The 24,290-nt window shown below is 36.7% G+C and overlaps 1 protein-coding gene across 9 annotated transcripts in view; it reads right to left on the reverse strand.

The window, feature by feature from the left end:
- LOC106868354 (N-acetylated-alpha-linked acidic dipeptidase 2) overlaps positions 1-24,290 on the reverse strand; it is a 1,027,134-nt gene that overhangs the window by 97,179 nt on the left and 905,665 nt on the right. For all 9 annotated transcript variants that reach the window (XM_052970677.1, XM_052970676.1, XM_052970678.1 and 6 more), the window contains one exon: positions 14,024-14,134. In XM_052970677.1, the coding sequence (XP_052826637.1) occupies positions 14,024-14,134 (111 nt within the window). The remainder of the gene's footprint in view (positions 1-14,023; positions 14,135-24,290) is intronic.

Below are 24,290 nucleotides of genomic sequence, written 5' to 3' on the forward strand. Positions count from 1 at the left end.
CAGTTGTTACTATTATTATTATTATTATTATTATTATTATTATTATTATTATTATTATTATTACAGCCTAGTGGTTAGGGTGTTGCACTCATGATCATGAGATCGTGATTTCAATTCCCAGACCAGATGTGTTCTTGGGCAAAACACTTCATCTCACATTGCTCTGCAATCACTTCAACACCTGATGTGTAGTACATCATGAGCCTGTTTAGGCAATGTCAATTTGATGGAGAGGGAGAGCTTATGTAGGGCACATACATTTGATCACTATAAGCAAATCATTTGTGCTTGTCATTTGGCAAAAGCTGAACTCACACATCATCTTCAACAGGAGAGTCCGTCTGTCCGTCCATCCGTCCATCATCATCATCATCGTTTTTATTATTATAATATGATAGTTGTAAACAAACATCACTGTCACACAAGCATGATATTTGTAATCTTCTGTAAAAAACATGCTCAGCCATTGAGTGTGCATGCATGTGTGTGTATGCATGCATGTGTGTGTATGCATGCGTGTGCAGCTGTATGGTTAAGATGCTTACTTCCCAATCATGCGGGACATGCAAAGGGGTTAAATGTGCACTAAGTGTGAGACACATTAGTGTAAGAAGTATAATGTTACAGAGGCAGTGTTTAAATGATGGATTTGTCATATACAAAAGGAGAACAGATATCAGGCTTTCTTCTAAATAGGGGATAGATTAGGAACCTGAAGAAAGTGGTAATGACCTGTGACAGCAACAATTAATTTATAAGAGAATAGTAAAAGCTTTTGATAAATCATTTGTTGTGAATCTTTGTTCATCATGTCAAGTGAACATACTTAAGAGCTGCCGGAGAACATTTACTTGCAAAATGACTGGCATGAAAAAAATTGTTTCTTATGTGTTTATATTGAAAGTATGGACATTCAAGTTGATAGAATATGAAACAGCAGAACTTTAGTTGCTCAAGTGCCATCAACGATACTGGAATGTTTCTATGGTCGCAAAGCCTAACCCTCGATGGCTCAGGTGCTCGTGTCATTAGTAGACACCATAGGACTGTATATACTAGCATGCGCTGAAAAGTTCCTGGCTTAAGGGTACCGTGAAAGGCCTGGTTGGAGGCCCAACTCACTGAGTTCTTTTACAAGGTTTAGAAAAACTGAAGAACAGCTGCAATAAGTGTGTGGATCTGAGAGGGGAATATGTTGGATAAAATCTTAATTTACTGATCCTCCTGTATTTTCTTTAACCCAAAGCCAGGAACTTTTCAGCACCCCTTCATACATATAAAAGTTTATATATGAATACAGGAATGTTTGTGTGGTTAAGATGTCTGCTTCCCAACACAAGGTATTGAGTTTAGTCTCATTGTGTGACATCTTGGGCAAGTATCTCCGACTATAGATTCAGACTATCAAATCCATTCACAAAGCCTTGAGTGGATTTGATAGGCAGAAAATTGAAAGAAGCCTATCACACACACACACACACACACACACACACTCACAGAGATAGGCATGCATTCTGTATATGTGTGTGCATGTATGTTTTGTGCCTCCTTGTCTTGACATAATGTGATAGTTGTAAAACAGTGTTACCATTACATAAGCATTCATTTCCAATCTTCTGTGGAAACATATTTGGTCACAGGAAAATATCTTGCTTGCAAATGGTAAGCAGTTGTCAACAGAAAGAGAATTTGGCTCTAGAAAAATCTGCCCATTTGAATTATGTCTACTCCATGCAAGCATAAGAAAATGGATGTTAAAAAAAATAAAGAGAAAAAAATGAAGCAGCAACAGTAACAGTAGTAGCAGCAGTAGTAATGTAAAATTAATTAATGATTCATTGGTTTGCAATACTGATTTTACTTCTACTCATAGGAGAAATTAACTGCAATAAACAGCCAACCTATCTATGAGAAGATTTGTCTCATCTTATTAACATTCCCAGAAACCACAAATGAATGCTATTCTACTGATTTCTACAAGTTTACAAAAAGTAATAATAAAAGACAATGCTACTCATTACTTTATAGAGACCAGAGGGTAAAATGTTGACTTGTGTCAAATGGGAGTAAGAGATATAGTTGTAAACCTATAAAACTTTTCACAGAAAACTTTTATGGCAGTTAAATCAAATCATGGGGCTGGACATTATCCTTGAAGAAGTTAAAAACAAGGTAAGGGCACATGACAGCATTTGTGCAAGCACTCTCTCTCTCTCTCTCTCAGCAATTTGAAGGCCCCAAATTTCTTATGTCTGCAGGATTACACTGAAGAAATTCTGATTTTGTTTCTATTGATTTTGAATAGTTGAGATTTCCTTCATGTAAAGTTGATATTTAGAAATCCACACACATGCCAATCTTTGAGAGAGAAAGAAAGAGAGAGAGAGAGAAAGAGAGAGAGAGAGAGAGAGAGAGAGAGAGAGAGAGAGAGAGAGAGAGAGAGAGAGAGAAAGTGAGTGTGTGTGTATGTGTGCATGCATGTGTGTGTTTAATTTTACGTTAGCAAATTATGCATGTGTGTGCTGTGCAAGCATAAAAGCTTAGTTCCCTTTAGCATTTCCCTGTTTAATCATTGTATTCAATAGCAGCAACATGTTTCAACATTACACTTTCCTTAATGTCTCTCTCTCTCTCTCTCTCTCTCTCTCTCTCTCTCATACATGCACACACACACACTCTCCCCATCCTATCACCATCTGTCTTGCATCACCACTTCTCCTGCTGCTCCACTCCACCGTTCTTCCTTATCCCTTCTCTGCAAACATAATCTACTGAGATGGAAGCAGGACAGAAGAGCTGAATGGACAGAAAAAGGAAAAAAAATAACCAAACCAAAACAAAACAAAACAAAAACACCTACTTACATCACTAACATAAGCTAACAATATAAAACAAAACAAGCAAAAACACTAAAACAATAAACAATACAAACAAAAGAACAGAGCCACAATGGTTTAAACCAATTGAAGAACTAAACTACACCACTACCACCACCACTACTTTTACTACAAGTAAAACACCAATAATAACAGCAATACAAAGACATAGAAATGGATTCTAGGAGTTAAATAAAGCAACCTGTGGCATTAGATACCTTTTTATTAATAAATATTTTATCTGGAACAATCTCAGTTTCCTTTTGCTGTGTGTGTATATATGCATATAGGAATTTGAGCAAACATGAGTATTTATATATGTTTGTATAAATATATGTGTGCATGCATATAACTGTGTGTGTGTGTGTGTGTGTGTGTGTGTGTGTTTCTATTAACTATTAACATATGTACATATCTATCTGTGTGTGTATTTGTGTGTAGTTGATTTACAAAACTGTAGAAACAGATATTCCAATTCAATCATAAATGCAAAAACAAAAAAATAAATAAAATTTAAAAAATGTATTAAATAATAAATACAATAGAAATAATGTAAGGAAACAGAAAAAAATATAAAAAGGTAATGATACCACCAGCACCACCACCACCACCAACAACAACACTATAAACAAATCAGAGATATAGAGAGGTGGTATGAATGCTAGATGAATGAAGAAATATAACACACATACACAGACAGCTAGAAACACAAATACACATAGATAAACACATAAACAAAGATACACAGACAAATAGATGGTAACATAAATGCAAAGAGACATAGAAACATATCTTTATAGACATGCATACAGACATAAACACACACACACTCAGATATACAAACAGACATTCACATAGACATACACAGACAAAACATGTAAACAGACATATAGATACACACACACAGCAATCAATACCTTCTGTTTGTGAAGGTGAATTCATGAAGCGCGAAACATGAAAACTTAATGAAGTTGTATTTATCAGATCTGTTACACACAGGGAAACACATACAATAGAAATACACATATTCACGGAAGCACACACACACATATACATATATATAGAGAGAGGGAGATAGAAATACGCAGAGAAACACATACATACACATTACTGAATCTAATATAGTGGAGTGAAATAAGACAGGGGCAACAGAAAGGGTGGGTACATGGAAGGATAAAAAGAGACCAATTATGACTTAGTCGAAACTATTATTACTATTGATACTAATAAAACAAAAAACAGTCACTATTGATATTGGTTTTACATTTTGTGGTGCTGGTGCTACATAAAAAGCACCCAGAACACTCTGTGGAGTGGTTGGCATCCAGCTGAAGAAACCAAGCCAAAACAAACTATGGAACCTGGTGTGGCCCTTGAACTTAACAGTTCCTGTGAAGCCATCCAACCCATGCCAGTATGGAAAACGGACATATGATAATGATGATGATAATTTTGGTTGAAGGTCAGCAATTTCAGAGATGGGGTAAGTCAAATACTTCAACCCCAGTGTCCAGCTGTTATTTATTTAATGAACCCCGAAAGGATGAAAGGTAAAGATGACCTCGGCAGAATTTGAACTCAGAATGTAAAGATGGATGAAATGCCGCTAAGCATTCTGCCCAGCATGTTAACAATTCTGCCAGCATGCCACCTTTTAAATAAGTGCTAGTCAAGCAATGGGGTTAATGTAATCAACTAGACCCTGCTCTCATGAAAATTCCAGGCCTTGTGCCTATAGTACAAATGATTATTTAGTTACAACACTTTATAAGCTGATTTAAAATCCTTTGCATGTCGACCATGTCCTTCATCCTTTAAGGAGGTCATTACAAATAAAGTACAGGTCAAGTAGTGGGATCTGTATATTTAACTATAGTCCCTACTAATTAATTTGAGATTGTGAGCTTGTGTTAGAAATCATTATTGCCATTGCTACCTCTTCACAACTAATATGAAAATCATAACTACTTTTACAACTGCTGTTGAATGTAACTACTATATCTGCTACTACAACAACCTTACCACTGGAAATACCATTACCACCATACCATGTTAACCACAAGCACTCTGCTTGTAGCAACATGATTAGCACCAGCACTACATCCAAACATCAACATTGCACCATCACCAATGTTGGTTTCAAATTTTGGTACAAGGCCAGCAGTTTTGGGGAAGGGCCAGGTCAATCAAATTGACCCCAGTGCTCAACTGGTACTCATTTTATCAACTCCGAAAGGATGAAAGGCAAAGTTGACCTTGATGGAATTTGAACTCAGACTGTTGAGACAGACGAAATGCCACTAAGAGTCTTGCTCGGCATACTAATGATTCTGCTGAATTGCCGCCTTACATCACCAATATTACCAACTCACCCCCATCATAACAATACCAGACACTTCAACTCTTCTATTACATCACAACATACCACCACCACCACCACCACTGCCGCTGCAACCACTCCCATCATCATCACTGTCATCACCACTGCCACTTGCTGTTGCTGCATAGTTTTAAGCATAGTTAGTTATTAGCTGACTGGAAGACATAATGAACATCTCCAACACAATATTTCAACAAATATTGGCGAAACTAATAAACAAACAAGCAAACAGAGAAACAAACAAAACAGACTAAAATACAGCAATTGTTTTCCAGTATGATTGTGAAAGAACAGAGGGAGATAATACAGAAACTATAGTACATACACACACTTCGTAGTAACCAGACTAGTGGTGTGTGTGTGTGTGTGTGTGTGTGTGTGTGTGTGTGTGTAGGTGTTCAAACATACATACACAAAAGAAAGCATGATGGGTAACATGCTGGTATGACAAAATAATTGCCAGTTTCGAAAGTTAGCTGTTCTATATCCACCAATTTCTCTTCATTAGTGGAAGGAAATTGTAAATGTTAAGCGTGTGTGTGTGTGTGTGTGTGTGTGAATGTGTGTGTGTGTGTGTGTGGAATGTGTGGCAGGGTTAACTAGGTATAATGATGTACTACAATGGATCAGGTTGATATACACTGCAGAGGATGTGTAACAGCTGGAAACAAACGAGGCACGCATGCTTTACTAGATGTGTCAAAATTCAAGAATGACATAGCATGAATAAGGTGAGAGTAGAGCCAAGTAGAGGAAGAATCAGATGTAATGTGCATGAAAGAAAACTGAGCTGGTATGAATACATGTGTATGGAGGATGACAGTTGGGTAAGAAAGTGCCAAGTGATTGAATTGAATGGAATTTGAGGAAGGAGAAGACCAAGAAAGGCACAATAAGTAAGTGGTGAAAGGTTGATTTCAGGAAGTTAGATGCCACAGAGAAGATGACAAAGAACTGCAACAAGTAGCAAGCTGCTGTGCTGGAAAAAAATCTGTCTTGTCTTCTTTCCTGCTCACTAATAATATTTGATCCTTCTAACTAATGCTGTTCATCACAGGTCTCTGCCTGATCAGTGTTGACAAAGAGCTAAACAACAATGACAATGTAGCCTGGAGTTGAATCATGTCCTGTCGGCCCATCTAATAGGAAAAGGAGTAATATTTTTCTGCAAGTGATTTGTCAGGAGATCACTTCCAAAAGTTACTTCTGATAGATAAGAATTCTATCCTTGGGTGAGACTTGTCTCTTTAAACATCACACGGTTGGTCACCTACATGGATGACTTGCTATATCAGAACTAAAAGTTTTCTCTTATGAGATTTGTGAAAAGGAAAGTAAGTCAAATAATATATTTATACTAATTTGATATGACATGAAAAGGAGAAATTCTGATAAACTAAAACACAAAAGAAAAAATAAATTTTTTGGTTGTTTACTGAAATACAAAATACTATCAACCAGTTCTGAGAATATACCCTAATCATTTACTTTCTTTCAAAACACACAAACAATTTTGATATAATTTATGTAGAACAAACAATTTATCTAGTGCATGTGTGTGAGTATGCACATACATACACATACCGGTATGTTTCTTTTATTGATTTGACAGTCATATTTTTGGTGTGTTTTTATAGCTGAGGACTCTTCTTACCACAATCGTTTAACAGTATTGCTTGAGAGCATTATAATTTGTCATCCATACCTGTGTGACAAGATTGAAATATCTCCTCTATACTGTATCAGTTTATATTCACAGCTTTGATAGATAGATTGCATTTGCTGTGGCTTGTGGAATCCATATTGTGTCTATGTACAGGTTTATTCTGAGTTACTTACTGGTATTCTAGCTGGAACTCAAGAGGCATCAAACTGATGGGGACTAAGTTATATAAGTAACAATAAGAGATACAACATTATCAAGAAGTTAAACCAAATTATGACATTTTGAAAGTGTTTGATACATACATTTTAGGTCTCGTGTAACGTATAATAGAAAACACATCCCCTTTATGCAAGAACTTCTTCAGTTAATACATTTCAAAATATCATCAAAATATATTTAGAAATGTATTAACTGAAGAATGTCTTGCCTACGGGAATCTATTTCCTGTTATATATTACAACAGATCTGAAACATATATTAAATGCTTTCAAAATATAATTTGGGTTGACTTCATTATTTTATATATATATATAAATATATATATATACATACACACACATATAGGAACAGGCATGGCTGTATAGTAAGAAGTTTGCTTCTCAACCATATGGTTCTGGGTTCAGTCCCACAGTATGGCACCTTGGGTAAGTGTCATCTACCATAGCCTCAGGCTGGTCAAAGCCTTTGGTAGATGAAAACCCCAAAGAAACCCGTCATATATATATATATATACACGCACACATATTTGTTTATATATATTTATGTATATCTATGTGTGTGTCTTTCTGTCTGTGTTCGTCCACCACCACCATCTGACAACCAGTGTTGGTGTGTTTGCATCTCTGTAACTTAGAGGTTTGGCAAAAGAAACCGATAGAATAAGTACCATGCCTAAAAAATAAGTATTTGGGTCGATTCATTCGACTAAAAATTCAAGGCAGTGCCCCAGCATGGCTGCAGTCTAATGACTGAAACAAGTAAAAGATAAAAGATATATGAGGACAAACTTACAAATGTTAGTAAGAGAAATATTTGTGTAGGAATAAAAGCTAAAAAGTCAGCACACCTAACAATCAACGTCCATCCAACAATCACTATTAGTTAATTACTAAGTACCAAATAAACAACGAACAAGCTCATGCACACATGCAACCTATACACACTCACATACATAATACATATGTAGACACCAACCAGTAAGTACAGAAGCACTTAAAGCACAGCCGTCTCATTTGAAATGATGCACATGTCCATATATGTAACTCAAACACTACAAAATATAAATACTGAAGCAAAGACAGGAGAACCAGTTTGTAAAACTAACCGAAGGTACTATTAGTATGGGCGGAGGGAGCAGACAAGGCTGTGATATGAATGTGGTCACAAGCTGTGATGAAAGGATTCTAACAAGCCAACTGATTGATTGGGCAAGCAGTTAATTAGTTAATTATTTAATTAGCTAAAAAAGTATCTGTGCCAGTGTCACGTACAATGCCCGTGACATGTAGTGAAACACCAGTGTTGGTGACATGTAGAAAAAACAGCTGTGTTAGTGACATGTAGAAAATCACCTGTGCCAGTGCAACGAAGAAAAGCTCTCATACCAGTACCACGTATAAAGCACCCATGCTGGTGCCACATAAAAAAAAGCACTCTGTACACTGTAAAGAGGTTGGTGTTAGAAAGGGCATCCAGCCATAGAAACCATGCCAAAACAGACAATTGCAGCCTAGGCAGCTCTCTGGCTGGCCAGCTCCTGTCAAACTGTCCAACCCATGTCATGGGTTGATGATGATGAGCATGATAGCTAATTAGTAACAATTATTTCTAATGTAGACACAAGACCAACAGTTTTGAAATTTAGAGGTAAGTCTATACCACCAACCCTAGTACTTGACTGGTATTTCATTTTATTAATTCTGAAAGGATGAAAGACAAAGTTGACCTTGATAAGATTTGAATTCAGAATGTAACAAGCCAGAAAAAAATACCACAAGACATTTCTCTTTCAACAATTTATTCTGTCAATTCACTGTTCGTAGTTAATCAATGATAATCCTTTCTACAATAGGCACAAGGCCTGAAATATCGGGCATGTGGGCTAATCAATCACATTGACCCCAGTGCTCAACTGGTACCTATTTCATTGACTCCAAAAGAATGGAAGGAATGTGAACTCAGAACATAAAGATGGATGAACAATTAACTGATAATAATAAAAGTACAATCTGTGTGTGCGTGTTCTTATTGGTAAAATGACCCACCTAAAGTACAACATCTAGTTTTGGTAGATGATTTCAAATCAAGGATCTTGCAAAACAAATACCAAAACTGAATAAATGAATAAAAATAGCTTTACTTAGAAAGAAAGAAATAAAATTCTCCTTCAATCTGAGAAATGACCAGACTCTATATCCCAAAAAAGAAATAGGTTGGAATGCCTCACAGCATATTCAATATAAACTATGACTACAGAAGAGATGCAATTGGACCGTAAGGAGGCTGACAGAGAAGAACTTTGTAGCAAAAGCACTTGAATAATTAGCCAAAAGGATAATATAAAACAATTTTACTCAGAGAGTGCACTACAAACATTTGCTATCTTCTATTACCCAGGTGGTCAAATGAACAATTGAGAAGGGTGTTCTGAAAGCATAGTAATCAAAGAACAGAGTTGTGAAAGTTCAAGGAGCTATCATTTTTGCTACTGGTAACAAAGTGATTCTCTCTTCAAGAGAAAGGTAAATTCTTTGATTTTTACATACAAAGTGTGATGCTGCAGGTTACTGAAACATAGGTATTTGATTAGAGAGGCTGTTTAACCCTTTAGCATTCTGATTACTCTGCCAAATATAATGCTTATTCATTCACATTGTTTTGAATTAATCATGCATTATCTTATAGCTTCAAGATCTCAATGGTGAGTTGTATATTTTTAGAATGACATTGGAGGGTAGGTGTGAGGATGGATCTGGTCAGGTAGAACACTTGAACCCAGATACAGCTGGATTAAATACTAAAAGATTAAAGGTTAGAAATAAATGAGGTGTGCATGCTCTTGAATGAAAGAGTACCAATGAGTTGAGAGAAAAACTGGACATAAGAGGAATCAAATGTTACATGCAAGAGAGAAGACTACACTAGAACAGGAATGTGACTACACGGAGGATGATAGTTTAGTTAAGGAATGATAAGTAATCAAAATGGATGGAACCTGTAGAAGAGAAAGACAAGGGGAAATGTGGGGAGAAGTGGTGAAAGTTCAATTCAGGGGCAGAGCCATCTTAGCAGCATTATAGGTCTCTGGGCAAACCAATGAACTGGGCCCATAAAGTATCTATTCATTGACAACAAGTGACCTACAAACTTAAATTACCATTGGACCCCTAAACCCATAAGGCCCCTAGGCAACTGCCCAATGTACTCATGCCTTAAGATGATACTGTTCAAGAGGTTGACCCACATGAAAGAAATTACATATGATCACAAAAAGCAAGGATAGCTCTATACTAGAGAAAACTCATCCAAACCAAGAAAGTAGAGAAAAATGAATGTAATATAATGACAATGAGTTATACATATACATATCTGTAGATAAACACATTCACAGTGGAGGATGATGCAGAGGTACATGTATGTATATATATATATATATATATATATATATATATATAAAAAGAGAGAGAGAGAATGAATGAATGAATGAATGCTGAGTTCATTGTGTAATTAAACAAAGATTTCAAGCCAACTTATATTTATCTTTCCCATAATTACCAAGAATTCATTCGTTACTAACCACCATTTCCAATCTTTCTACAGTTTATCTTCATTTCCTACTCTGCGATTATTTAAGTCTTCAGTGTTCAACTAATTAAGCATTATCAGCAATTTGGCATTAATGTATGTTTGGTTAAAATCAAGGTCAACTGAAGAGCTATTAAGTGAGTGTGTTGGATAGCAATAGCAAAAAAGAGATTTTCACTGTTGCTTTTTCACTGTCTTTGTTTTTCTCTTCATTTCTCATGGTTCCTGCTCCTCTGCTGCTACCTCTACTTTCTTCCTATTTTATTCAATTCTATCTTTTAATCATTATCCCTATGACCATGACCACTCCTCCTCCTCCTCCTCCTCCTCGGCCACAACCATTACTACCACTGCCATGTCCCCATCATTTCTTCATAGTCTTCCTCCTCTTGTGGTAACTTCAATACCATCACCTTATTATTGGCAGAATTGTAGAGTGGTAGAAAAAAAATTTATGTTGCAGAATTTAATTCTATTTCCTTCGAGTTTCCAAGTTCAAATCAAAGTGAAGCCAATTTTGCTTGTCATCTTTCCAGAAGTTGATAACATAAAGTACAGTCAAATACTGAGGTTGATTTACTAAACTGCTACATCCCTCAGAATTTGTTCCATTGGAATTGAGCCAAAGTTCCAAATTGTTATTATTTCTTCCCTGTCCTCCTGTCAGTACTCTTTACAATTCATCTACCTCCTATGTCCCTACTCTTTCTCTTGTTCCCTTTTCAACTTTATAAAAACTTGTTATAAACCCAACAAGGATTTGATTTCCAAAACTCAGGAAGACATGAGATGAAGTGGTGAGAAAAGACCTTCAGACTTTGGGTCTCAAAAACATGACAAAGGACTGAGACTTCTGGTGGTTTGCTGTGCTTGAGAAGACATGTCAAGCTTAGTAAAATCCTGGCTGTCCATATATACAGGTATGTCCTCTACATACCACTCTCATCTTTCTAGTTCTGTAGGCTTGTGGGTACTGGTGCCATATAAAAGCATCCATGCCAACATCATGTTAAAAGTACTCAGTACACTCTGTAGAGTGGTTGGCATTATGACAGGCATTCAGCCATAGAAACCATGGCAAAACAGACAAAATGGAGCCTGGGCAGCTCACCTGGTCAGCTCCTGTCAAACCACCCAACTTATGCTAGCACAGAGAATGGACGTTAAAGGATAATGAAATGATGACGACAATGATAAGAAAGCTATGACATGTTTGAGCTGCTACATAGACTTTCACATGACACACTTTAAAGATAAACAATTTACCCTTGAAAAATTAGACAGCTTTGTCCTCCACTAGATGGAAACATGTCGTAGCTTTCTTATCATTCTGGACTGCACTTGGTCATTTGATTCGCTATCTATATGCCATAAATTTTCTTGATTTGAGCCCTACTTAGCTCAAATCAAGTGTATTAAAGACTATTAATTAAGAATCCACTGAGAGAGCCTCTACATAGTTTTCTGGCCTGCTAGAAATAGCAGGAGGTCTGGAGTCTCTGCTGTCTTAGAAGGTAAAAAACACATTAGATAACATAGTACTCAATGCAATAAACCTGAAAAAAGACAATAGTCATGATTAGAACGCACTTGATCATATGCTCACTTGGCCAAAAATAGTTACAAGTGGAAATCAATGGACAGGTTTATTTTGTTCTGCTCTACATTGCTTTCTGTGGAGGCGCAATGGCCCAGTGGTTAGGGCAGCGGACTCGCGGTCATAGGATCGCAGTTTCGATTCCCAGACCGGGCGTTGTGAGTGTTTATTGAGTGAAAACACCTAAAGCTCCGGCAGGGGATGGTGGCGAACCCTGCTGTACTCTTCCACCACAACTTTCTCTCACTCTTTCTTCCTGTTTCTGTTGTGCCTGTAATTCAAAGGGTCAGCCTTGTCACACTGTGTCACGCTGAATATCCCCGAGAATATGTCTATGAAGTGCTCAGCCACTTGCACGTTAACTTCACGAGCAGGCTTTTCCGTTGATCGAATCAACTGGAACCCTCGATGTCGTAAGCGACGGAGTTCCAACAACAACATTGCTTTCTATTTCTACATTCATCTAGCATGAGAGAATGTATATGAAACCAACTTACAAAAAGGCCATTACCCTTAGGTTTTCTAGATATAAGATCAGCAATTTTGGGAGAAGTAGCTGAGGGGAGTATTCCATGCCAGTACTTGACTGATGCTTTATCAACCCCAAAAGGATGAATGATAAAGTTAACCTCGGCAGGATTTGAACTCAGAATGTAAAGAGCTGGAAGAAGTGCTACAAAGCATTTTGCCCAACGAGCTTATGATTCCACCAGCTAGCTGCCTTCTTAACAATTTTAAATTCTGGTACAAGACCAGCAAATTTAATGAGAGAGTGTAAGTCAATTATACTGATCCCATTACTCAATTGTTATTTCTTTCATCAACTCAGAAAGGATAAAAGGCAAAGCTGAATGCAGCAGAATTTGAACTCAGAACATAAAGAACAAAAAGAAAAGCTGTGAAGTATTTTATTCAATGCACTAATGATTCTGCCAGCTTACTGCTAGTGGTTTCACATTTTGGCACAAGGCCAGCAATTTAGGGGGAGGGGACAAGTTGATTACATCAAACTCAATATTCAACTGTACTTATCTTGTTGACACCAAAAGGGTGAAAGGCAAAGTCAAATCCGTTGGAATTTGAACTCGGAACGTAAAGATGGGTGAAATACCATTAAGCATTTTGCCTGGCATGCTAACAATATTGCTGGCTGACTGTCTTAATAATAATAATAATAATAATAATAATAATAATAATAATATTACTAATAATAATAATAATAATAATAATAATAATATTAATATTAATAATAATAATAATAATAATAATAATAATAATGATAATAATAATAATGATTAATAATGGTTTCAAATTTTGGCACAAGGCCAGTAATTTTGGAGAAAGTTAAGTTGATTACATTGACCCCAGTGTTCAACTGGTGCTTATTTTATCGATCTGAAAAGGATGAAAGGCAAAGTCAACCTTGGTGGAATTTGAACTCAGAATGTGAAGACAGATGAAATGTGACTAAGCATTTTGCCTGGCATACTATTGATTTTGTCAGCTTGCTACCTTAATAATAGCAACAATAATAATAAATGTCTTTCTTTATTAACCCAAATCATTGGGAAAGATATATGATGTTACAGTGTTGGAGTATATAGAACCATGTAAAAAATAAAATCACAGAAACAAAGAAACAAAAAAATTCAAACAGAGAATATTTCCTTAAAAGTGTGGAGAATAATACCATCACTTACCTTGCTCCCAGGATGCACTCGGCCATATCTCATAATGACAATGCTACCATTCACATTTTGCAGTTTTTCAAAGTCTGATTTCTCCCCATAGTTAGCATATAACAAATGACCCTGAAAGAAGAAAAAAGAAATATTAACAGTGATGTGTGAACCTTTGTCATGTATTCAGCTCTGTAAATTCTGATCAAATCATTTATTTAAAAAAATTAACATTAAATGAAAAAAAAGTGTGATAAAATTTATTAGAGACCAGTTTAGTGAAACATAATGACATCAGTATGTAGAATCAAATGTTGTACAATTGACCTTGTTAGAAGAAAATGCCAAGTAGAATCATTATCTGTAGACCCTCGTCTTCCCTTACTGAAGGTTCATTATCACTCCAACTAAAATACTGAAATTGCCATTGCCATCAAAAGTATGATATCCACCAACGCCATAACTACCATGAAGATCCATTATAAAGTTCCAAATAGCAATTAACTGGTACAACTGTAAGCAATGTTTGTTTGTATATGACAAATTGAAGTGTAGTCAAGATGGAGTTAGGATGATAAAATAGCTTGTTTTATTTGCTTCCTACTCTCATCTATGCTTGCTATATCTATTTATGTAATGCCAGCTTGAATTGGTTAAATTTCAAATTTATGTTTTAGGAACAATTTCACATTCAGAACACGCATGCATTCACGCACACATGCATGCACACACACACACTTAGTAAGAGGAGGACAGTGTCCATGATTTGTACAAGTCACACAAGACTAGTAAGGCTAGTTGATGTGGATGTTATTCAGTTTAAACTTCTGCATGGCTGACGCTTGTAGGGTATGTTAGAATTACCATTTATTTTCTCATATTTATTTAAAGCAAGCAATTTATTTCTTTCCCAAGAGTTACCCAAGGACATAAAATGACACATAATGCAGAGTTTCAATATATTTCCATTAGACAAAGACATTTACCACTCAGCCATCTAAAACTACATATAATTTTGTATTTGAAGCATATTTTTTTTTTGTAAGTAAACCAGAGGTGTTAGTTACAAGATTAAATTTTAAGCAAACACTACAAGTCCAATTTTTTTCTCCAAGCCAAATGATATTGGCAAAACAGAATATTCTTCAAACACAATCACTCTTTGATTCATGATCAATAGATTTCAAATATTTTTCTCCATGTTTTAAACAAGAATACAGATCAACTAACAATAACAACACATACATACATATCCAAATACTGATATAAAATTCTGATCAAAGAGGCCAGCATTTTTATATTCTTTGTATCAGTTGAAAACTGAACGTTTGATGTTTAAAATTTCAATGTCCCTTTTAGAATTATCCACATCGAAATAACTTGTTCTGAGACAAAGAATGATTCAATATTCTGGTAACAAACCAATTTTCATCAAAGAGAATGATAGACTATTAGTTTTGATCAAACCGTATCACTCAGTTTAGTTTGTAGCATGCTGGGTTTCTGACCATGTTGGTCATGGTGAGTTTAGAAATAGGTCTGGATACCATTATCTTTTAACAGCTGGGTTAACCACTGCATTCAAGCTAAATATAAATGTCCATATAGTGTAAAAACCTTTAATTTTTCCTTACATCCTCTACTTTGTGACACATGAGAGAACTGTTGCTGAGGCATATCAAGAAAAATTCTATACATATCATAAATAAGTCAATAAACATGGCTCTGTGAGGAAGATTTTATGAAACTTCTCAACTTACTCAATTCACTTGTCAAATCTCTTTAAACCACTGATTCACCTTTAGAAGGAGAATCATATTTGTTAGATCTATATATAAGGGTAACATATATTACAATCAAGATAGGATAGTTATGTAACATTCATTTTATTGTATTATTACATCATCTTCATCAGCATAATTTTATGCCCGCTTTCCATACTGGTATGGGTTGGACAGTTTGATAGAATCTGATAAGTTTGTATTTGGAGCATATTTTTTGTAAGTAAACCACAATCACTCTTTGATTCATGATGGAGTGACTACGTGTTGCTACAATGTCTCACTTTTGGTAAGGCTTCTAAAGCTGGGTGCCCTTTCAAGCACCAATCACTCTACAGAGTGTTACTGGATGCATTTTTCATGGCACCAGCCTTACTGAGGTCACCTTGGAACTCACAAGAGTAAAGAGGTCCGATAGTTGAAAGGAAGATAGGGGCAAAAGAGAGTGTGATGACTTTACAGTGATAAAAGGGTCAAATATGATAAGGAGTATAGATTTACTGTAGGGAGAGAGTGGAAGTGAACAGAGCAGACACTGTTGGGTGGGGAATATGAAAGGAACAGGGGAAGGAGGACAGTAGTTGTGCATTCAGAGCTGAGTGCTTATGCAACATCTTATAACAGAAACAGCTGTAAGCAAATGAAGTTAATAATATAATTCCTGTTCCTTTGTCATTCAATAACTTATATAATGCTCTGTACTCACCTAATGCTTTATTCTAAGGCATATGTATATTGAGTTCTAACAGCTGGTTATTAACAACACTATGCCTAAGTGGAATTATAACACACATACACACACACAGAGTATGTGTGGGGGTATGTATGTGTATATGTATGTACACACATACATACACACACACTGAAGAAGTGGGTACTTGTTTTGTGCTCAGTGTTAACATTGTGTAAAACATGTCAAGGCAATCTCCTTTATTTTTCTGTGTATGAAGAAAGTAACAAGCTTTGTTATGCAGAAATTTTTCATATATACATGTGTGTGTTGTTATCACATTTACCATACATGTATGTATGTTTGTGTGTTTGTATGAGTATGGAGTATGATTAGAACCCCTACCACATGTAATGTAAGTTAGTATTTATTTATCTTATTTATTAGTTTATTTATTTGCTATATGCTTATTCAGTAAATTTTGTTGGAGCTACTCAGAAATGACAACAAGTATAACAAAATATCTGAAGGAACATTACCAAAAGAAGCAAACCTTACTGAAAGGTCAGAACTGTCTTGAGAAAGAAAGAAAGAGAATTCTTGAACAATTTACACTATGGAAAGGAAACCAAAGCAGTAGTAACATCAGTAGCTACAGCTAAGAAGCTGTATCTGAGGCCAATATTTTTCATTTTGTAGGAACTAGCAGGCATTTTTATTGCTTTTTTTAAATGTTAGTCTGGAGGAGGGATGTTTATACCCACGCTCTTCGAGGATCCTCCGAGACCAGAGAGATCAATGCTATTTATGTAGAGTTCAAATATTTACATAATATTCATGTCTTTAAGATGTTTTGAATTTGTGTGGGTGAAGACATTTAAATGCCAGTCTAATATGCTTGATAAAAAGGCATTTATCTGTAAATATGTATGCATGTTCATTTATTGAAATGCATGTATAAGTAAGAGTATGGACGAGTGCAGGTCTGTAAGTGAACAGGTTTCAATGTGAATAGTTCTCCCTTCTTTAAAGCACATCCCAATTAGAAAGCACCGTGCAGTACTTACAAAGCCAATGTGCTAGGTTAATTCAGTTCATGTAATTGTTTTCTCAGAATCTGGTAGTTTTCATGCTGAATAGCATATGCTACATGTGTACTGATGTGTATGCATATTAGCTTCCTGAATCATGTCGAATTCGAAGAAGCAAACTGACATCCGTGCTGCTAAAGATTTATATTCCGCAAAATTGCTTTCATTTTACAAATTAACAAGAACTAAAAGAGTTAAAAGTCAACATTTCAAATGATTAAAAGATGGGGGGTGGGGGACAAAAAATCTTCAAAATGTAGGAATCAATATTTGAAAGAACTAGCAAAAAACAAAAGAAACTCAGATAATATGTCAACAAATCTTCAGAAAGTGCCAACAGTATTTCAACATTAGTAAGGACATGTTTTGCTTGTTGCTTTAAGTGTGAAATGTTTGACACTTATCAATAAATGACCTGAACAGTCAACTATCATAAAAAAACAGAACCAAAGACATTAAAGAGCAGCCACAGTTGATGAGACAGGAAAATAAACTCTTAAATATCAGCAGGATTCACTTATTAAAAAAAAAACTTATTAAGACTAAAGAGAAAATTCAGACCACCCCAAACTAATTCTAAATTTATGTTCAGTTTAATCAATTACTTCTGTAGCAATTGATCTTGCTTTAATTTTTTTTTTGGCTATTGTTTTCAGAGGTACAGCTGGCTCAGTTGAAACTATGGCAGCCCACTCGACAAACAAAGGTATTTTAGTTTGTTATGCTAAATAACAATAGTTATACAAAGGTGCTGGCATAGCTGTGTGGTAAGAGGTTAGCTTCCCAACCACATAGTTCTGGATTCAGTGCTACTGTGTGGAACCCTGGGAAAGTGTCTTCTACTACAGCCTTGGCCAAACAAAGCCTTATGAGTGGACTTGGTAGACGGAAACTGAAAGAAGCCTATCATATAAATATGTGTGTGTGTGTTTGTCCCCCACAACTGCTTTGTAACCAGTCTTGGTGTGTTTATGTACCCGTGAATTAGTGATTTGGCAGAAGAGCCTGATAGCATAAGTGCCAGGCTTAAAAACAATAATTACTGGAGTCAAGTTGTTAAACTAAAATCCTTCAAGGCCCAGCATGGCCACGTTTTAATGACTGAAACAAGATAAAAGATAAAGGCACCAATAGGTGGTACAGCTAATAATCCAAGCAGTGAAATCATTGTAAAATTAAAGCATGGCAGCATGGTTAGGAAGTTTGCTTTCCAACCATGTGGTTTTGAGTTCAGTCTCAGTGTGTGGCATCTAGGCAAATGTTGTCTTCAACTATACCTTCAAGCCAAGCAGAGCCTTGTGAATGGATCAGGTAAAGAAGGCTGAAAGAAGCCTACTGTATATGTACGAGGTGGTATCAAAAAGTTCCTGGGCTAGTTCTGTAGTGTACCAACAGATGGCAGCATACGGCTGCATGTGCAGTGAGAGCTAGCAGTGACCTTCATGAAGCAGTGGCTGAGTGACATTGCTGTGTTTACTTCACAAGTTGTGAAATTTGTGTTTGTTTTTGATCAGGTGTATGCTGTAGTCTGTGATTTTGTCATGAACAGGAACAAAAAGCCAATGAGAAATTTTGTGTTAAGCTTGGGAGGTCTGCTACAGAGATATTGAGCATGCTTCAGCAGGCTTAAGGCGATGAGGTAATGGGTCATATGAATGGTTTGAGTGGCATGGGCACTTCAAAAGCAGAAGAATATCCCTGGAAGATGATGAGTGATCTGGAAGACCTACCATGAGTGCCACCCTGGAAATGTGGTATTGTGTATCGAGAATTCATCCCCTAAGGCCAGACCGTTAATTGAGAAATAGCTGTGGGTTGGTGACAGGCATGCATCCAGCCATAGAAAATCTGCATCAATAAATTCTATTTGACACATGCAAGCATGGAAAAATGCACTTTGAAATGATGACGATGAATAGGGAGTTCAACATATTCCGTAACTTGAGTAGGGGTAGCACTGTCAGAGTGACTCTCCTTAAATATATTAATGTAAAACTGTAGTTTGTAGTCTCTATATTTTTCAATTTTACTCAAAAGATTGAAAGATCTCGTTTGCAAAATTGGTCTATTTTGTTATTACTATCTAAGTTACACAAAACAAGTACTAACCATTTTCATTGTATGGTTATACCAGATTAGTGGTTTCTCTTGTATGATTCAACCAGCGACTGAAGAACAAAGTTGTAGCAATAACACTTCTAGAAGAATGATTCTCTAATGCAAGTATAATACTTTTTTTTTAAATGAAAATTTGAAGCTGGTGTTGGATAAGTAAAGCTACACACACAAGAGGAAAATACACAATTTCATTGTAAATTGTATGAAAGAATTTATCAGCACTGACTGTATCAAAACTTATTTTTATTCCAATTATCTTTTATGGCTGCGTTTAGTCAAGGTGATTCACACCTCTCACTTGCAATTATTTCTTCAACTTGTAACCGTTTAACAATAGAGTCCTGTTTGGGTTAAAAGAAGTCCTAGTTAGCAGTGCAAATATATCAAAAGTCCTTACCCTTTGTAATACGGAAGTTTCTTTAATGTCCATCTTCCTTTGCTAACATCACTTTTATGTTAGTATGATTTGACTTGTTTGTCATGAATTATTTCAGTATTTCAGAAGGATATCTAAATATTGTTGTTCTCAAAATATTTATCAAGTTTACTTTCCAATAAACAAGGTGTCTATGACTCAGTAACTTCACTCGATAACCCATTTCGATCAGTATATATACCGCAGGAGAAAGCTTACAGCTTTGTAAGTTTCTACCATTTCTTCTATAGCTTAGGTCATTGGCATTTTATTGATGATTAATGGCATTCTAATATTTCAAGTTTGTAGAGATCAGCTAATTAACTACTATCATGGACTATATAGATCTGTGATAATTTAGCTTGTTTCTTTTTGTCTTTTTTAATTTATTCCAGACATATTTTAATTATGATTATAACTTCTTATAAGTTACAAGAAAGATGTATTATGAGTGGTTACTAACATTGAGGAGATTGAAAGGTAAAGTTAACTCATGGAGACAATAAAATAATGTATTACATAATCAAACTGGTGTGTCTTTTCAGAGTAGGAGCTCAATAAGTTATCTTGTAGTGCTTTGATTTAGTTACTTCATGAAACTGAGATCATTCCTAAATCTATCACAAGACATACAATGCACAGCACTTATAATGAGCTGAGCAACAGTAGCTGTTGTGTTCAGATTGAGTTTATCTTCTACATTCTAGAGCAGGCAAGAAAGAGGGTAACCTATCTCTGTACTGCTAAAAGATAGAGGGTACTTTCTGCCAAATCAATTGAAGATAGTTGCTTCTGACAGGACCTGACAGAAGGTGTGCTTGAGGACTTTGCCTCTATGACTTGCCCAAGAATAAGTAGGTGAGGAAGATGAGATGAGAAATGAGATGCTTGTTATAATTATTTGTTTAAAGTTGTATGTCTTCTTTTTGCTGACTGTCTTTGTTTTTTTTAATTTCTGCTGTTTGGGATCTGAACATCAGAGAGCACATTTGTTAATATTTACACTCCCACTACTAAAGTGAACATCTCTTGCCACACCTCCATAAAAGTAAGTCAAGTTGAAATAAGAATTAATGAAATATTTACAAAATATAAAATGTACAAAGTTCTAAGACAAATATTATTTTTTTGCCACCCGAAAGTAAGTAGGCTAGACACTGAAATGTCCAAAGTTTTTGTTCCGGAAAGTTATTTAAAGAGAAATTTATTCATTCAAATACAAGTGTGGCAAATCAAATTCCTTTGCACAGCCTGTTCAAAGATGTTCATTCAGTTCAAAATAATGAATATAAAACTAATTATTGATTTCAGTAAAGGCACAAGAACTGAGATTCAATGGGAGGGATTTAGTTGATTAAATCAACTCCTGCACTGGTACTTTATCAATCTCAAAAGGATGAAAGGCAAAGTTGACATCAGGGAGGAGGAGGAGGAAGCAGAGGAACAACAACAACAACAATAATAATGATAATAGAAACAATAATAATTAATTCTTTTATTGGCCACAAGGGCTCACATACAAAATATTAATTGACATACAACAACATAAAAGACAAAAACAGGATGATACAATGGGTCTTCGTATGTACACAACATAAATAGCAGTTAAAAATTAAACAAATTCGACTCCCAATAGAGGAGGTGCTTTAAGGTCCTCATGGAAAAACCCACAAAAACCACAGGTACCTGAATAACAGGGCAAGAGACCTTTTTTTGTTTTACAGGTGCACGCTCAGAATTGGTCCTTTCACACTGGCCATTCTTCTAACATTCACCCACCTTTCAACAAACTTGCTACAAGGCAACACTTCCCTCTCCAACCTCAACTTCCTTTTCAAGTGAAACTTGAAAAAGCTGATGAGGGCTTCGTCAAAGAGGAAAGTGCCCTTTCAAATGGGTCCACCATACTACATCTTTCGCTACAGCCACTACACAAATAAAAATTGTTTGCCCTTCCTGACCAAAAGAGGGCAGGGGAGCAGTCTTCACAATGGATTCAGCTGATAGCTGGATTCATCCCACATGTAACAGTAGGTGTTCGACATGAACAATACTCGGGCACTAGACTAGGGCATGCAGAACAGTTTCATTGTTCTGGGTGCACCTTGGGCAGGCCCGGCTGATGGCACTTCCATGTCTGTAAAGTTTATCCCAAACAGGCAGCACCCCTTGGTAGCACTGCCAGGCAAGGGATTTCTGGAAGTTATCCATAGGCCCAGGCCTGAAAGTTCCCCGAAACAGACCGGTTAATTGATCTTCATCGATGCTCAGAGTTTCCCTGAGAATGTCGTTGCACTTTCCCACCACTATCCCTCTATAAAACACTAGAGTGGAACTACCATCGACTGCATTGCCCTCCTGGCGGAGGGCTGTGGGCGCTTGCCAGCATTCAAGGTGCCAAGCGTCCCTCCTTGGTCTACACGTAATCCAGGATTGCAGCTCAGTCAAAGAGATGAGCTGTGGAAAAGTGTCTCTTACAAACAGTGACCACACCTGCTCACCATCAAGGAAACGCTTGAGATGTCACAATCTCAGTACATGTCTGCGCATCAGTAACCACGGCATGCCCAGCCCTCCATTCAGCAGCTGTTGACAGCAGATGAAACGCCTGACCAGAGGAACACACCCCTTCCACAGAAAGCGGAAGAGTACGCGCACCAGCTTGGTCAACCAGCAAATGGGGCAAGGGGTGACAGTCAGGTGTTAATAGATGACATGCAATATACGCATTTGCCACCTCTGCTAACCTTTCAGGGACAGCTTCCTCTCAGCCCATTTCTGAGTGAGATTGGCTACCCTGCTTGTCACCTCATCCCAGTTTTTCTCCACCTGGAAGTCTGGGCCAAACCAAACTCTGAGCAACTTAAAGGGACTATCTGTCCAGTGCTCCACCGTGCCATTGAACGGCATGGACTTGCCTCCCCAGGTGCCAAGTTGCAAGCCCACTGATTTTTCTGCTCCTGTCACTACTTCATATTCCTGTAGTGTTTCGCCAATTAGGTCAATATGCCTGTGGCTTGACCCTATGACGGTGACATCATCAGCGTAAGCAGACACACTTGTCTCACATCCTAGATCACGTGGGACACTCCTCAAAGCCTTTGACTTCCACAGCAATAGCTCAAGAGTCAGTACATACAGAGGGGAGGAGAGACGAACTGAATGCAAGATGCTGAATGGCTCTGACAGGTGACCATTCGTCCGAACAACTGAGCAGATGCAGCTCTACAAAGCAGTGATTCAACCATGGAGAACAGGACCGAAACTGGCTGCCTTGAGGACAGTTGCCAAGTATTGATGGTTGACCCTATCAAAGGCTTTAAATTGATCTAAATTGATCAGAGCCCCACCCATGCCAGCTTTGTTATCCACCCTCTCTATGATGTAGTGCATAAGATGGAGGCTATCGCAAATACTTCTGGTTGGGATGGAGCAGGTTTGCACCTCACCAACCAGTTCATCCACGACAAGCGCCAACCTCTTGGCTAACACCTTGGCCAAAATCTTCAACTCTGCACTGAGCAGAGTGATGGGTCTGAAATTTTCTATAATGTTCCCCTTGTTTGGGTCCTTTCTCAGCAGTTCCACCAACCCGTGACAGGCAAAAATGGGAATTCTCCCACTCTGCTGCCAGATGCAGTAAATTTTTGCTAGGAGGCCCACAGACAAGTCTGGCATAATAATAATAATAATAATAATAATAATAATAATAATAATAAATTTTTTATCGACTTACCCCGAAAGATTTTTTATCGACTTACCCCGAAAGATTTTTTATCGACTTACCCCGAAATGATGAAAAGCAAGGTTAGCCTCAGCAGAATTTGAACTCATATATAAAGATAGACAAAATGCTGCTAATGATTCTGCTAGTTTGCCACCTTTAAATAATAATAATAATAATAATAATGGTTTCGAATTTTGTTATGAGGCCAGCAGTTTTGGGGGAGGGGCTAAGTTAAATTGACCCCAATGGTCAACTGCTACTTATTTTATCAACCCTAAAAGGATGACAGGCAAAGTTGAACCCGGTCAAGTTTGAACTCAGAATGTAAAAACGGGCAAAATGTCATTAAGCATTTCGTAGGACTTGCTAATGATTCTGCCAGCTTGCCACCTTAATAATAATAATAATGATAATAATAATAATAATAATAATAATAATAATGAAGTTTAACATGTGAGTACGATAAATCACTGCTCTGAAACTTAT

The sequence above is a fragment of the Octopus bimaculoides genome, chromosome 9, assembly GCF_001194135.2.
Source record: "Octopus bimaculoides isolate UCB-OBI-ISO-001 chromosome 9, ASM119413v2, whole genome shotgun sequence".
In the NCBI taxonomy this organism is placed as follows: domain Eukaryota; kingdom Metazoa; phylum Mollusca; class Cephalopoda; order Octopoda; family Octopodidae; genus Octopus; species Octopus bimaculoides.